This window comes from Larimichthys crocea, chromosome XIII (assembly GCF_000972845.2).
Source record: "Larimichthys crocea isolate SSNF chromosome XIII, L_crocea_2.0, whole genome shotgun sequence".
In the NCBI taxonomy this organism is placed as follows: Eukaryota; Metazoa; Chordata; class Actinopteri; family Sciaenidae; genus Larimichthys; species Larimichthys crocea.
Window position 1 is genome coordinate 14,345,797 of NC_040023.1, and position 14,515 is coordinate 14,360,311.

The 14,515-nt window shown below is 40.2% G+C and overlaps 3 protein-coding genes across 3 annotated transcripts; 2 read left to right on the plus strand and 1 right to left on the minus strand.

Annotated features, from left to right (window-relative positions):
- The first annotated feature begins 858 nt into the window (after positions 1–858).
- LOC113747287 (zinc finger protein 664-like) lies at positions 859–2,925 on the plus strand. Its single transcript, XM_027286481.1, has 2 exons — positions 859–1,200; positions 1,348–2,925. The coding sequence occupies exons 1-2, from the start codon at positions 1,029–1,031 to the stop codon at positions 2,376–2,378; spliced, it is 1,203 nt and encodes a 400-aa protein (XP_027142282.1). The 5' UTR covers positions 859–1,028; the 3' UTR covers positions 2,379–2,925.
- A 770-nt stretch (positions 2,926–3,695) lies between these two features.
- Positions 3,696–9,738, plus strand: tapbpl (TAP binding protein like). The gene is made up of 8 exons (XM_010743407.3): positions 3,696–3,967; positions 4,416–4,628; positions 4,715–4,984; positions 5,113–5,313; positions 5,869–6,036; positions 6,117–6,220; positions 6,532–6,757; positions 7,286–9,738. The coding sequence occupies exons 1-8, from the start codon at positions 3,919–3,921 to the stop codon at positions 7,351–7,353; spliced, it is 1,299 nt and encodes a 432-aa protein (XP_010741709.2). The 5' UTR covers positions 3,696–3,918; the 3' UTR covers positions 7,354–9,738.
- Positions 8,721–13,513, minus strand: vamp1b (vesicle associated membrane protein 1b). Its single transcript, XM_010743408.3, has 5 exons — positions 13,430–13,513; positions 12,313–12,457; positions 11,796–11,954; positions 11,294–11,345; positions 8,721–10,743 (listed from the first exon to the last, which is right to left on the minus strand). Coding segments are annotated over exons 1-5 (375 nt in total). The 5' UTR covers positions 13,432–13,513; the 3' UTR covers positions 8,721–10,726.
- Positions 13,514–14,515: the final 1,002 nt, after the last annotated feature.

Here is a 14,515-nt window from a genome sequence, read left to right on the forward strand (position 1 = left end):
GGGGGGGGGGGGTTCGCCCAGGGCGCAAATGTAGCCAGGACCGGCGCTGCCCCCGCCCCCCTGAGACCGCAGCACAGATGACAACGTTGTCATACAAAATAATAAACGAACTGAACCACCAGAGCCAACAGATAAAAACACTCAAACACTTACTTGCGGAAACAGTTGTCCGAAAAAGAGCACGGCCTTACACAAAAGGAGCACCTCATTGATGGATTACAAGAACAACTAACAAACATCCACAATCACATACAGGAATCAGCAGAGGCCATTGCTGCAATTACTACAGACAGTACGTCACATTACATCCTCATCTTATATGTACACAGCTATTAACATTGAAAAAAACCTTTGCATTTAACTGCTTTCATGTCATTACAGACCTACAAGACAACTGGGACGACAACAGCCCCACACGCTCGCCATAACCCCGATTATTCAATATTCCTGTACATCTTATGTATAATAATTACTAATAATTAATAATATAATTACACTAATGTCCTGAACGAATGGCATCTGGTGATATAATGTGTAAGTTTGTAAGACAGGATTTGTGGCGCCACCTGCTGTGTGATAAAGAGCAGTGCGTGATGTCCCATTCATCCTTATGATGGGAACATTTTACGAAAAATATGTTATAATTTTTGAAGTATTAATAGTAGAGATCTGGTGGTGTTATTTTTATGTTTGTAGGACAGGATTTGTGGGCGCAGAAGCACGAAACAAAACGTACTGAAGAATGGAAGAAAGAAAATAATAATGATAAATAAAGATAGTGTGGACGGCCTCTGGGCATCCACACTAATAATACTAAACACCAGTTTTAAATACCATCAACTGCAAGCGGAACATAATAACCTCCGCACATCCACCGTCGGAACTTAACAGTGTGACATCCAGCGGAAGTAAACAAACACTACAGCTGTTAGCAGCGTTAGCTCTGTGCACGCCACGTGAATGAATGAAGTGGAAGACGGCATTGTAGCGGAGACACAGTCAATTATTTCATTCGTAATTAAGCAACAATGTCTTCAGTTGAGTGTTTGAGAGAGTTTGTCAACGAGCGACTAACTGCTGCTGCTGAAGAAATATTTGGAGTTTTTATAAAAACTATCGTCGAGTACGAAGAAGAGATCTATCGTCAGCGCAAACTGCTGGATATCGTTTGGAAACCTGAAATAAAGTTACACAGGATAGGTGTGTTAAACTTTTACTAGTTAATCATTTATAATTATAGTTGTTAGATACAGCAGTGACGTTACTGCTACTAATTTACTCGCATGTCTGCATTTCCTCTTCACCATCACAGTAGTGTCACATTAATTTTGTTCTCTGTCCCTCCAGATCTCCAACAGCAACATGTCTGTGAGGAGGAAGAGGAGGAGGTTCTCACTGACCAGCAGCTCTGTAACCAGGAGAGGAGCTCCAGTCTGGACCAAGAGGACCCAGAGCCTGTACAGATTAAAGAGGAACAGGAGGAACTCTGCACCAGTCAGGAGGGAGAGGAGCTTGTGATGAAGGTGGAGGCTGATACCTTTGTGGTGACTCCTACTGATGAGGAAAGGGACCACAGTGAAGCAGAACCTGAAAGTGACCACCAGCTGCTGTTGAACAACTGTAATGCAGCTGAGAGCCAAGATCAGAAAGGACACAAGAATGAAGACTCTACTAGAGATGCAGAGTCAGAACAAAACAATCAACAGTATGAAAACAGAAGTCACAGTGACCTCGTCAACAACCCTAACTCGTCAGGGGCTGACAGTAATATTCAACAGTCTTTTAAATGTAACACTTGTGGAAAGGATTATAAGTATAGGTCAGTACTTGTGAACCACATGAGAATACACACAGGTGAGAAGCCGTACCTTTGCAAAACCTGCGGGAAACGATTTAGTAGAATTGATTCATTGAAATCGCATCAGAGAGTTCACACAGGTGAGAAGCCGTGTATTTGTACAACATGTGGGAAAGCTTTCAGACACAATAGTACCTTGAATAGCCACATTAGACGTGTCCACAACAATGAGAAGCCATGCCTTTGCAAGATCTGTGGGGAAAGATTTTGCAGGTTTGATTTATTGAAAATGCATCAAAGAGTTCACATAGATAATAAGCTGTACCTTTGCAAAACCTGCGGGAAAAGATTTCGTAGAACTGATAAATTGAAAATGCATCACAGAGTTCACACGGGTGAGAAGCCGTATATTTGCACAACATGTGGGAAAGCTTTTGCACATAGTAGTACCTTGAATGTCCACTTTAGAAATAGCCACAATAATGAGAATCCGTACCCTTGCAAGATCTGTGGGAAAAGATTCAGGGGCATGACAAATTTGAAAATTCATCAGAGAGTTCACACAGATGAGAGGCCATAAACTGCAACATGTGTAAGAAAACATACTGCGCCACATCTGACTTGAAAGAGCACATCAAAATCCATGCAGGTTAATAGCTGTTAACTCACAAATCATGTGACCTTACAGTCCATGAGAGGAGCCAACACTGGTGAGAGACCGTTGCAATGTTTGTTCATCGTTAGAACTGAAGAACTCACTGACTGTATTGTATGACCATATGAGAACTCCTATTGTAAATAAATGTTCATTAATTTTGCTGTTTTATACTGTACACTACTTCACTGTGCCTGATTTATAGCTGAATTAGCAAATTGAATTATCAGAATTTGTGAAATATTATTTATACATAATATGTATGTTTGTATATATACACACAGACATGCTGAACTAAATGTTTACAAAGTGTAAATGTTGTGTACTTTTTGGAGCGCTGCTAATATACAGCTCTGTGATCAACACTGTTTGCTAAAGTTCTGACATTTCACGATACAGAAAGAATGGATTAAACTAAATGATGTTTAAATTGGTTCAGAGAGTTATATAATAAACAATCATCTTTACTTCATTCACTTGTCTCTTCTTATTGAAACAGATGTATTCATTAAAAACTTGTTCGTCACTGGAAGTGAAAAGCTGACTGTATCTTCAACAAGAGAAAAAGAAAATAGCCGTCTGTGCATAATGCTTTGTTTATGTGTGATAGGTAAACATAAACAAATACAGATTGTGCTGATTATTCCTGAAAGTTTACTGCATTTACTGATGATATTAAACGCACCAGTTTTCAATCAAATACCATCAACTGAAATCGTAACTTAATATGGTACGCACATCCACCGTCGGAACTTTGTAACTGAGTTACATTGATAGTTAAAAAACTTTCTTACTGATGATTTCACTCCGTAAAACACATGAAAAGGTCGTTGGTACTTGTTTCCATAGTGATTGTCGCATGCCATCATCGTTGTCCTGTACATCCCTCCCTCTGCAAACCCTACATCTGCCTGCAGCACCATACAGACTATCATCTTCACCCCTGTCTGTAATCTGACACAAATATGGTCAATCACTTTTTGAAGTTGTTGCACATTATTTAACTGTAAATTTGATCTTTAATATACCTTTATATGTATACATACGTATATTTTGTTCTTAATAGATGGTTTACATATGTTGTTTTTGTTTGTTTGTATACTGGAGTATTGTAACAAAAATAATTTCCCCCTGGGATTATTAAAGTATTTCTGATTCTGACGTGCTCCCTGCTGCTCTGTGATTGGTCGATTTGTCTGCTCACTTTTACTTTTTCTTTTGCGCCTCCACCGCTGTGCGCATGCTCCCCACATCGAGACGGGCTTCTCCTGCTCCCCCTCAAGAGTTTAGGATACAATTGTATTATATAATATTATGTTTATTGCTGTACAGCTTTTGTACGTTATCGAGGGGATGAAGAAGAGGCTGTAAAATACTCAGAGTGTAGCGACACAAGGAGCTGTTAGCTGTCAAAATCAAAAGTGAAAGTGTTTTCGCAGCAGTTATTTTACTTTTTTTCTCCGTGATGATGATTGAAGCAATATTGTTTGGATGTTTCCTGACGAGCGTTTGTGGTAAGAGTCATTGCATACTGATGCAGCACTGTTTATGTAACGTGTAAACGTAGCAGCAATACATTTACCTTACAGTTGATTGACAAGCTCATTCATTAACCTTTTGGATAAGTATTTATGTCACCTTGTCTGATAGAGCTCAATCTGTTAACGTTTTACTTTAAATGTGAATGTGAACATTTAATTGGCACTAATTATTGACAGAGAGACTGTTCATTGTGTACACTTTTAATTAATTCAATCAGATGAACTGCTAAATTAGTCTAGAATGTTTTAGTCAGTGCATAGCAGCTTAGATGAACCTGTAAATAATGTTGAAAATGTAAAGTTAAAGATTGTTAACCTCCACTGTTTCCCTCTATAAAGTTCAAACTTATTATTCCAGATAATAAGTTAATATTTTTAATATATATATATATATGTTTTAAATCTGTCCCTTGTTTCTCAGCTAATGGAGTTGCAGATGTAGTACTTTCCTGTTCCTTGGTGGAGGAGGGAGTTGGAATGGGTGGAATGGGAGGTGGCTCCCCCTTCACACGGACTCCAGCCACTCTTGTCTTAAGAGACATTGCAGTGGGTCCTGACGAATCACTCGAAACACTCACTCCGTTTGTCCCGCCTTCAATCCCTGATCCAGATGCCATCCTGTTAGAAGCCAAAGGTTTTCCCTGCATTCTCTACATACAAAATTTGGTGTAATATAAGCACAACCTGTGTTGAACTACTCCTCTCATCCTTATGTGACAGTCACATCACCTGAGATCCCCAATGCAGATGTGTTGCTCCATGCAGACTGCAATGAGAAGGAGGTGATGTGCGAGATGAGCCGTTACTCCCCTCGTGGATCCCAAGAAAGTTCAGATCCAGCTTATTTCATGGTGGCCCTTAATGTGGAGGGAGTTGAGTTCAGCACTGTGTTGATTCTGCAGACTTTGACAGTGAAGAAAGACCAGTCAACCCTCATACAAAAAAAACTGGATCTGCCTCTTAGCCAGTCGGGAACTCTTCTCACTGAGGGTGAGATCCAGAGTTTAGTATCCCGTTGGTCTTTCTTGTATTGTTCCCAATATTTGTTTTGTTAGACGGGCAATAACATCAGTCTCACTACTTTCCCTCTGCTGTTGTCTTTGCTTTCTGTCCCTCAGTGATATTCCTCGTATTTTCCCACATAAAGTCTGTATCTGCCCCTCTGAGAGGTGATGCTCTCCTTAAATGTGGCTTCAAGCAACAGGAGACACCTTTAGCTCAGGAGGTGGGCGTTGAGTGGCGACTGCAGCACAGAGGAAAAGGGCGGAAAGTGCTTGAAATGAAGACAAGGCTGGATGATGCAGAAGGGAGCACAGTGGGTAAGTGCTGCATAAACAGGTGTGCTAAATCTCTTCTGGTTTATCTACCGGGTCTTTAGAAGGACTCTGAAGATGACTTACTATAAAAGTTCTTGAAGACCTACTATTTATTATGGATAAATGCTTAAGTTACAGATATATGAATACCAATGTGATTTTATGATGTCTAACTTCAGTGTCTGACATCTTCAAGACTTCAGTTTGTGCGGTCAGTTGCTTCAATTCCTCTCAGTCACATGATAAATGTATAATCCAAAGAAATTAAAATGTATGTATAAGCTCTGATGCTATCTAGATTACATCCAACAGCCACAGCTCAATGTAATAAAACTGCACAAAACACAAAAGGAGAGTTCTTGAAGAGCACAATACTCAGCTAAGTATGTCATTGACGTACAGTAGTATGGTCAAAAGCTCGAGAACAAGCGAGAAAGTGGACAAGATTAACGATGAACTGTTCAGGATCACTGAACCATTCAAATACAGTTACCAGAAGCAAATAAAGAAGATGTTGAGAGTGTTTTGTCAATTCCTGTTGTAATTCTTTGTCCTCAGTGTTTGCAGAAAGGACGGGCTCAAGCATAGAAGCCACTCAGGTTGTCGGTGAGGGTGACGCCTCTTTGACTCTGAACAAGCTGAAAATTTTAGATGAAGGGACGTACATCTGTACTGTCAGTATAGGCCATTTTCATGCCCAGCAGGTCATTCAACTCCACGTCATTCGTAAGTTTCACCCTAATCTCCTAATTCAAAAAAATCTGCAGAATGTCTTTCAATGCTTCCTCTGTGGCTGCTCATTTCAGAACCACCCGAAGTTTCACTCTCAGAGGAGAAGTTGGTTTTGAAGGCAAATTCACCCCAGACACTGAGCTGCCACTGCGCCAAATACTATCCACTGGATTCCCAGGTCTGTAACTAGTATGTTCCCAGATGTTAAGCAGTCCAGCCTGCTATGTTTTCCCTTCACTGCCATTAAAGAAGTGAAGACATAAAAACTCAGGAAACATGAGGTATTAATTATTAATTGTTTGATAACAAGATAAGAAGCTTGGGTGGATAATGCAAGTAGAGATGGGATTAAAGGTTGTGTGCTTTAGTCTTAAATTGTTTTACTACCTGTCAGTCTGCTCTAAACCACTTGTGTGGATTAACCTGTATGAAATAAAGTTTGATTTGATTGATTGATTCAAAGGTCATAATTATGTGTTTTCCTTTCAGATGGAATGGTCATTCCTCTCTCCTACAGACACAGAGCCTACAGTGTTTCAAGATCAGGGCTCTCTGTCCAGCCATCGACAGCACGGTGATGGGACTTATTCCCAGTCATCTCACCTCACCGTGCCATCCAGTGTCTCACCTGGAACTAAAATCACCTGCACGGTGTCCCACCTGGCCCTAGACGCTCCAATCTCTGTCAGTCTGGTGGTAGAAAGTCCACAACCAGGTATTATATATGTCTCTGTTTGGAAAATATGAAGCTATAACCAGTAGCCCTTTAGCTTAGCATAAAGACTGGAAATACTGTAGGGGGAAACAACTAGCTGGGTTCTGTCTAAATGTAACAAAATCTACCAGCACCTCTGAAACCCACTAATAATATCTAATTTCTTTAATCCATAACAAAAACAAAAATGGCAACAGGGTTACAAAGGTTATTTTTCTGTTTTCTATAATATTAGAGTGGAATAAAATACATGTGTTTGAAACAACTTCATTAAATCACTATGGACACTACCAGACACTAAAGACAAAGTAGTAGTAGTCTCAGTAGTAGTTTCAGAGCAATGAGGAGGTGACACTGGGACAGGTTTCATTTTGTCACTTAACCAGCAGAGAAATAAAAATCATGTTTACTTTGCACATTAAACATTTATATCTTGAGATTATTGATTTGCATTACATTAAATGTACTGTATCTTGTGCTTAATGTCGACCATGTATAAAAATCTTCTCTTTGTCTTTCAATCTACAGATTCCTATTGGTGGGTTTTGGGTTTCCTGGTCGTCACTGTGATTTTCTTCTACCAGGTCATGAGATAAGTTAGACTGAGATAGCCTAGTAGATAATCCTGACTTGAAACTGCGCCCAGAATAACTTCTTTTGTGTCATTTGTGTGTCTGTAAGGTCTCTTTTTGCCTTCTACTGAACTGAAAAATTCAGGGAAAAAATGAATGTATTTGAAGATTTAGCTGCATCATTTATGCATTCAAGCAGGGCCATGAATCGTGCATGATCTCCACGGGGAAACTGGGTTCAATTTTTCCATGGAGACTTCGCTTGTAGCTTGAATGTAATAGATGTTCATTATTATGTGAAGAAAAAATTCTGCACTCCAGTTTTTACTGTACAGTTTGCACGTAACTAAATTTAGGTTGGAGCACACAGGCAGTGGGCACTCTCAGCTTTTTTGCATTACTGGACCACACCAATTTTATTTTGTTAGCAAATATCAAATCAGTGTATGTGCAGTCAAATATATATTATTTTATAAAAACTCGACCCCTTCTGCTTTAATGTTTAGAGTTATACATGATTTATGATGCTGTTGTCCAAAGTTGCATAGATCCTGCACAAGAAGAGCAACTTAAAGCGAATACAACTGAAGTCAGCTATTATACAGATTATTGGTCTGATTGAAACAGGATAAAGTTATCCAGACCTTATGTTCACAGGATCTTTGCTGCTTTGTTCCACTGAACAGTATCAAAGTGGGAAACAGGGCCATCAACCTTTTATCTGCTGTAACTTGCAACAGCTGATATATACTGTAAATCGATGTGTTTCTTCAAAGCCTTTTAACCTTTAAAACCCCAATGACCTGTAAGATGGTTATTACAAACATCCAAGCAATGTTGAAACCGACAGAACTTTGTTTGAACTTGCTGAGATCACAAATATAAATTTTCTAGGAAAATATGTATAAAATGAACATCTAGAATATGTCCATGTGATGGGGTGTCGCAACTAGAAAAGGTTTTGGGTTTGAATATTTGAGTGTAAAACTATGTGTACAGTGATTAGAGAAATGTCCCTGTTGTTCCTGTTGGAGTTTATTTTGTTCTATTGTTTTCATTGGTACTATTTTAAATTAATGTTATGGCTTCTTGCTTGTCGTTGGTGTGTGATATTGATATTGTTACTTCAGATTCTATGACCCAGCGACATTATTTAAGGTATTTAATATCATCGATGTGTGTACATTTCTTGAATTACATCTGGACACTGATCCAAGCTCTGAAGACAAATCACAGGATATCTCTTTTGTAGAAAGATTTCAGTCAGAATCTGCTTATTGTAATGAGAAAGCATCACATGAGGTAGAGTACACTGTAGTAAAACATTTTCTAACAAGGTCTAAATTGGCTCAATATGTTGAGAGAATATAATAAAGGTCATCACTCAGTTCTGTTGATGATTTATTTATTGGCATCAGCAAAAGTGGTAAGCATGCATTTGTTTTTTTTCTCGCAAATCCAGTTGCATTTCTTACTGCTTTTTCAGGTTGTAAATCACAAAACATGTTCTCATATCTCACGTGGTAATTACCTAATAATATTGTTGCACAGTATCATCAGATAATTATGGCTAACTGCTACAAGTATGCATAAATTCATTTTGCACATAAAGTTGTTCATATTTTCTTAATTTGATCAACTCTCAAAATCAGTCCAAAGAGAGGAAAATTAGCTTTTCTATTATATCCAACAACCCCCCCTCCCCCTGAAAACCTGAATGAATTTATAAAGACATTTTCAGGAGCATATTCTGACAGATGTGTACTATTGTTCTATCCATACAATACTACGTTTTTAACAGTTCACTATTAGTAGCAGTTGTTTGCAGTCTCTGAATATTATTTTTCTCTCAAAAGCAAGTGAAATTAACCAAATTTGGCAAACTCTTGAGCATCATTGCATTGCATAAGCAGTAATTATCAGATCAGAAAGACATTATACACAGGTCCTTTAAACCACTAACAAAAGAAAATGTACAATCGGCAGTTAGATTCAGAAATGGCAGATACACAGGTCACACAAAAAGGCAAAACTATGGACACCGTTTGCCATGCAAGTTAGAAACAAACACCTCATTTTGGCCGTTACCATACTGCAGGTGACAGGTGAGTCTGTTTTTATATGAGTGGGAGGGGAGGGGGAGTGGGAGAGCCAGGTGGCTCTGGGTCGCTAAATCATGTCCTTTCTCCCATTTTCCTGCTTTTTGACAATCAGGTCAACTTAAACAACAAATGCTTTGTCTGCACAAGTTTCCAAACAAGTTGGCATTTGTACCTGTTTGAAATGTGACGCTACACATTCATCTGTCTATGGCTGTGACTCTGTCCACATCAGAGTTAAGAGACCTTCCTCTGGGTCGGAGCACTCAGTTCATGTATACAGTAGATTGTCGGTTAGTGGCTGCTTGTCTGTTTTTCTTGCTGTGCATAATTACTATGCCATCACCTGTGGTACAAAAACCAGGGTAAAATGAAGCATAGTTATACAACTACATTATCAATAATTGCTTATCAGTCCAGAATTAAATTTGTTTTATTCATACATGAAAGAAATGCTGCAATACTCTCACTATCTTTCCCTGAACCCTGCCTTATATTCTCACACAGTCTCTTTCATTTTTTCTTTCTCTTATTGTCATGACCGAGCATTGCAGAAATAGGAGACTACGTAAGAGAAAGATAGGCAGAAAAGGAAACGATAAAGGTTACTAATAAAAGCCTATCAGCTAATCTTTGAAAAGACTATTGGCTACAATGCTTTGGATCACAAATACACACACGCGCAAACAACAAAAATGTTCATAATTTTAATCTAACATGACGATGTGTTAGTAAGTAGCAATGACAATAGGAGTTGTGACAGAAGGAGTGTGTTAGTTGAGCATGTCAGTATCAATTTACAAATGTGGGACTCTCAAAAAAGGTAATATGAACAAGCTTTGGCGTATCTGGGATAGAGAGGACTGCAAACTCTTGTTCAAACTCCCTGCACACATTCACAATCTGTACATTGTACATTTCCCCCCATTGCTCTGTTCAGAGGGCTTAGCCCCGTGTGTCACAAGAATTTTCTCTCCCTCCTTCCCTTTCTTTCTTCCTCTTTCACTCTGCCTGCTGCGTCCTTCAATAATACATGAGGTGCAGAGACAGTAGAGAGTGAGTGAGACTTGACGCCAAAAGAGTGGAAGAAAGCAGCAAGAAGAGAGGGCAAGGGGGGGGACAAAGAGCAGAGACACCTAGAAACACTATTGTCATGTTTAAGTGCAAGATGGTTTGATGGAAGACTGTGAAGAGAGGAAGGAGAGGACGGATAAAAGGGGGCGCTTGGGTTTCTTTTTTTTTCTCTTTCCTCTTATGTCATTCTCAAGTCCATATCCATCTGTATCGATGGGCTGAGCTCAGTAGAAGAAGTACACTGTGAATGAAGAGTGAGATGGAGAAGAAGTCGTTAGTGTTTTATTTTAATAATAAAATGATAAATTTGGTACTAAGTCAATAATTTACTGAAGTAAGAAGTCATGAATAATTGACAATCGGAGCAAAAGATGTAGACTTGTTAGAGCAGAAATACAAATAATACATTGGTCTTGTCTTCTTCCTGCCAGCAGGGGCATAGTGGGGCGTATAACCCAAGTAAACTCGGTTTAAATTACAGTTGATCCACTTCTGTATTTGACACTACAAGGTTGCTTGACAGAATCCTTTAACAAAGTCACAAGAACATCTCTGTATTTTAATTTTCTGTAAAATTAACGGCACTAATACGTCAACACTCTTTTATACTAACAGACTAACACCATAAGAGTGATTGCCATTTACAGAGGATCCTTTTCTTCATAAGTCTGTTCCTCTGCGGCTGAGAAAAAACAGAATACCTGTCTTTTTAATATTATTATCTGTTTATAAAAGCTTATACGTCAACCTATGTGTCAATCTTTGTAGTTGTATTGACATTTTCTACTCACAGAATATTATTCCAACCACAATGACTCCAATGATCCCCATCATGATCATCATCTGAGAGGAGAAAACAACATTTACTATAGAGGGACATGTAAGTAAGAATAACTACAAATCATTTGAGTTATTTGCGTTTGTTTTGCTTCAGTTATGCATTCTCTCGAGTATTTATGAATCTGTAGTGGAAACTCTAACAATAACAAACCTATTGTTTCCCCTGTTTCCCCAAAGCATCTGCTCAATCTTCCACAGCAGCTCATTAACACATTAGTGTGTGGAGAGCAGGATGATGGCATCCCCAGATCAGATGCATGTTCGCTTCAGTGCACCTCAGCACGAACAGTTGTTCATCATTTAAAAAAAGTGCTGAGGAGCTGATTCACTCTGCTAGCTCTATATGCATATTACATCTCTGTATGAGTAGGCTCAGACTATATATATAGATTAAGTTGTGCGTTTCTTTCAGTAACAACAATCTGTTTAATGGACCCACACTAATGTGCCCACCTTGCAGTTCTTCCACCAGTACTTGTTCTTTAGCTTGGCTGCGCAGCTTTCAAACTGGGAGGCTCCGGCTTGGAGAGCATCCGCTCTGTCATCCAGCTCTGAAAGCTTCTGGTCCCTTTCCAAAACCTTGTCCACATTCACCCGCATGATATCCACCACCTAGCCCACAGCGGTGAGGATGAGAAAGCATTTGGCAGTAGTGGAGAGGAGAGACAAAGAGGATGACAAGCACGGTTAAAGGAAAGCAGCCCAGGGGACAAAGGGTTTTCTGAGGCTATATATCATAAATGAGCAGTCGCAATGCATTTGCAAATTGCAGCAGAGCCCATATAACAAGGAGGCCAGACATTTCCAGAGAACATAAAAGCAACAACAAAGCATTTTTTATGCTTGTTTGTCTCTGGTCTAAACATTCTGCATATGCAGATATTTCATGATTTAGCCATAGATATGGTTACCTAACTGCTTTAATATCAAACTCATCATCAAACTCTTAGACTGGCCTAGTCCAGCTCACCTCCTCGACTTGGGCCTGTGTCTGCTGTAGCCTGCGGTTACTGGAGGTATTTGGTGGGGCGGGAGGTCCACCGCCTGGGGCTCCATCTGCACCAGGGGCTCCTGGAGCGCCAGGGGCTCCAGCTGGGGCAGCATCTGGGGCAGACCTGAGAAGAAGCACAAGAAGGAGGACGAGGATATTTGAGATGGGAGTCAATTCACTAACTGATGCACTTAACTTGAATCTAATGTAAAAAAATGTTAAGAGTAACTAACAGTTACAGAGCAGGGATAAAGACACCACATAGCCAAAGGGTAAAACTGAATATATATTACACAGGGGAGAGTGGAGATGTAGGTCAAGGAATGCAAATAAAGGGGTAGGAAAAGAACAGGTGAAGAATCAGGTAGGATGAACAAGAAGATGCAATGGGAAGAAAGAAAATATAGGCCAGAGATGTGAAGCTAGAAGCAGAAAGTCCTCTCAAGGAAGATGCTTGCTGAATAATTAGGTGCAGGAGATTTTGGTGAGGGGAGAAGTTCGTGTGATGGATTACAGAGAGTTGAGTGTGAGATGAAAATGTAAGGCTGGAAAGTGATGGGAGGAAAGGAGGAAATGGTTAATCCAGCAGGGGTGGGAGGGTGAGGAGTAGGTATAGTTAAAACTGAGCAAACAAGCTCCTCATGGGAGCAGCAACTGACTCGGCCTGATGGACAGTTTAATACAAATCATAGTCACTGCAGCAGGACAGAAAAATGTCTTAACCTCGTGAAGCATCAATCATCTCCTCAGCAAAGCAGATGATGGTTACCTCAAACCCAATGAACCACAATGCAATGTAACAAATTATTATTTTTTAGGTATCAAATCATCTTAAAAGCTCTGTACCTAAGGTTTTAGAGTGGCAGCAGACAACCCCTGCATACATAATTTAGTGATGCTGTCAGAAAATTTCCCTTGCGTCAGCAAAATCCATCAAGCTGAAAGAAATCAGTTCAGTTTCAGTCCTCCTCCTCCTCCCCAACCATGGAAAAACATACAAGAAAATAAACTGGAATGAATATATAAAGACCCAGAGCAGCTTTTTCATTTAGTTATAGCGAAAGGAGCGCAGCAGAAAAGCCGCATTAATACTCACATCTTCTATGCAGTTGTTTGAACTGACTCACGGACAGCGGAGGAGGAGGAGGGGTGACGGGCTGTGAGGCAGGAGAGGGAGGGTCTGAANATCAAAGAAAAAAACAGGAGAGATTCAAGACACTGATCCAAACGAAAAAAGTCAAAATTTTTCAATTAGTAAAGTGATTAAAGTGGTGTGCTAACAGTAAACACAGACGGAGGGGGTTGTTGGCGCAGTGGAGCCGATCTTCTTAGCGGTGCATTTATACTGCAAGTCGTCAGCAAAAGTACCGCAATACCGAGACACGTAAACGGGTCGGGTGATAATTCACTGTGGCACTGGACTGGAGAGCAGAAAGTGAAGGACCTCAATAGAAAAGTGCTTCTAAATTATAATCCATTCAAAGAGAAATCCAACGGAGGTTTTAGATTCCTGCAGGGCTGCTTCCAGCTTCCTCCAAGTGATGCTGAGTCCTTATAGAGCTGCTCCTGGATGCTGAGACGCGGCTGCTGATTGGCTGGTTGTTTAGTTGCCTCTTCTTAAAAAGCTACTGGAAAATACTAGCAATTTTTTAAAATTAAGGGTGGAAAAAAAAAAGTGCAGTCATGAGAAATCAGTTGTCTCTCTTTGATTTCTGCCACCCCCCACCTCTCTCTCTCTCTCCCGCTCTCTCTTTCTCTCTCTCTCTCTCTTTCTCGCTCGGATGTGCGTCTTGTGGGAAGTGCGGTAGTTTCGTCCGTGTAAAGTGCTGTGGCACTGTACGCTACTGCAATAATGCGTCTCTCCTCCTGCCTTCTCCACTTGGACTCGTAACGACAGTGCGGTACCCCCTCCGCCCCTCCCTTCCCCTCCTCTCCTCTCCTCCCTCTCTCCCTCTCTCTCTCTCCCCCTCTCTCCCTTCACACTTTGCAGTACTGCAGCTTTCTGTGTCGGATAGGGCGGCAGGCAGGACGACACTGCGGTACAGTGGATGCCTACAGAGTGTTGACTCGACTGTTTCCCCTCTGGCCTGGGATTCTCCTGTTTCCCTCCTCCTACTGTATCTGTGTAATATTTTCCTTTGCATTTGCTCTCAGTTCTTTTTTTTTTATTATTATTATTTTT

What these genes read in the sequence shown, in the direction of transcription:
- LOC113747287 (XM_027286481.1), top strand. Translation starts at nt 1,029, where the DNA reads ATGTCTTCAGTTGAGTGTTTGAGAGAGTTTGTCAACGAGCGACTAACT. An exon ending in AATAAAGTTACACAGGATAG is followed by an intron (nt 1,201 to 1,347) that starts GTGTGTTAAACT and finishes CTGTCCCTCCAG; the next exon opens with ATCTCCAACAGCAACATGTC.
- tapbpl (XM_010743407.3), top strand. Translation starts at nt 3,919, where the DNA reads ATGATGATTGAAGCAATATTGTTTGGATGTTTCCTGACGAGCGTTTGT. An exon ending in CATCCTGTTAGAAGCCAAAG is followed by an intron (nt 4,629 to 4,714) that starts GTTTTCCCTGCA and finishes CTTATGTGACAG; the next exon opens with TCACATCACCTGAGATCCCC. An exon ending in GGTAGAAAGTCCACAACCAG is followed by an intron (nt 6,758 to 7,285) that starts GTATTATATATG and finishes TTCAATCTACAG; the next exon opens with ATTCCTATTGGTGGGTTTTG.
- vamp1b (XM_010743408.3), bottom strand. An exon ending in CACAGGCCCAAGTCGAGGAG is followed by an intron (nt 11,955 to 12,312) that starts GTGAGCTGGACT and finishes GCTGTGGGCTAG; the next exon opens with GTGGTGGATATCATGCGGGT. An exon ending in ACTGGTGGAAGAACTGCAAG is followed by an intron (nt 11,346 to 11,795) that starts GTGGGCACATTA and finishes TTCTCCTCTCAG; the next exon opens with ATGATGATCATGATGGGGAT.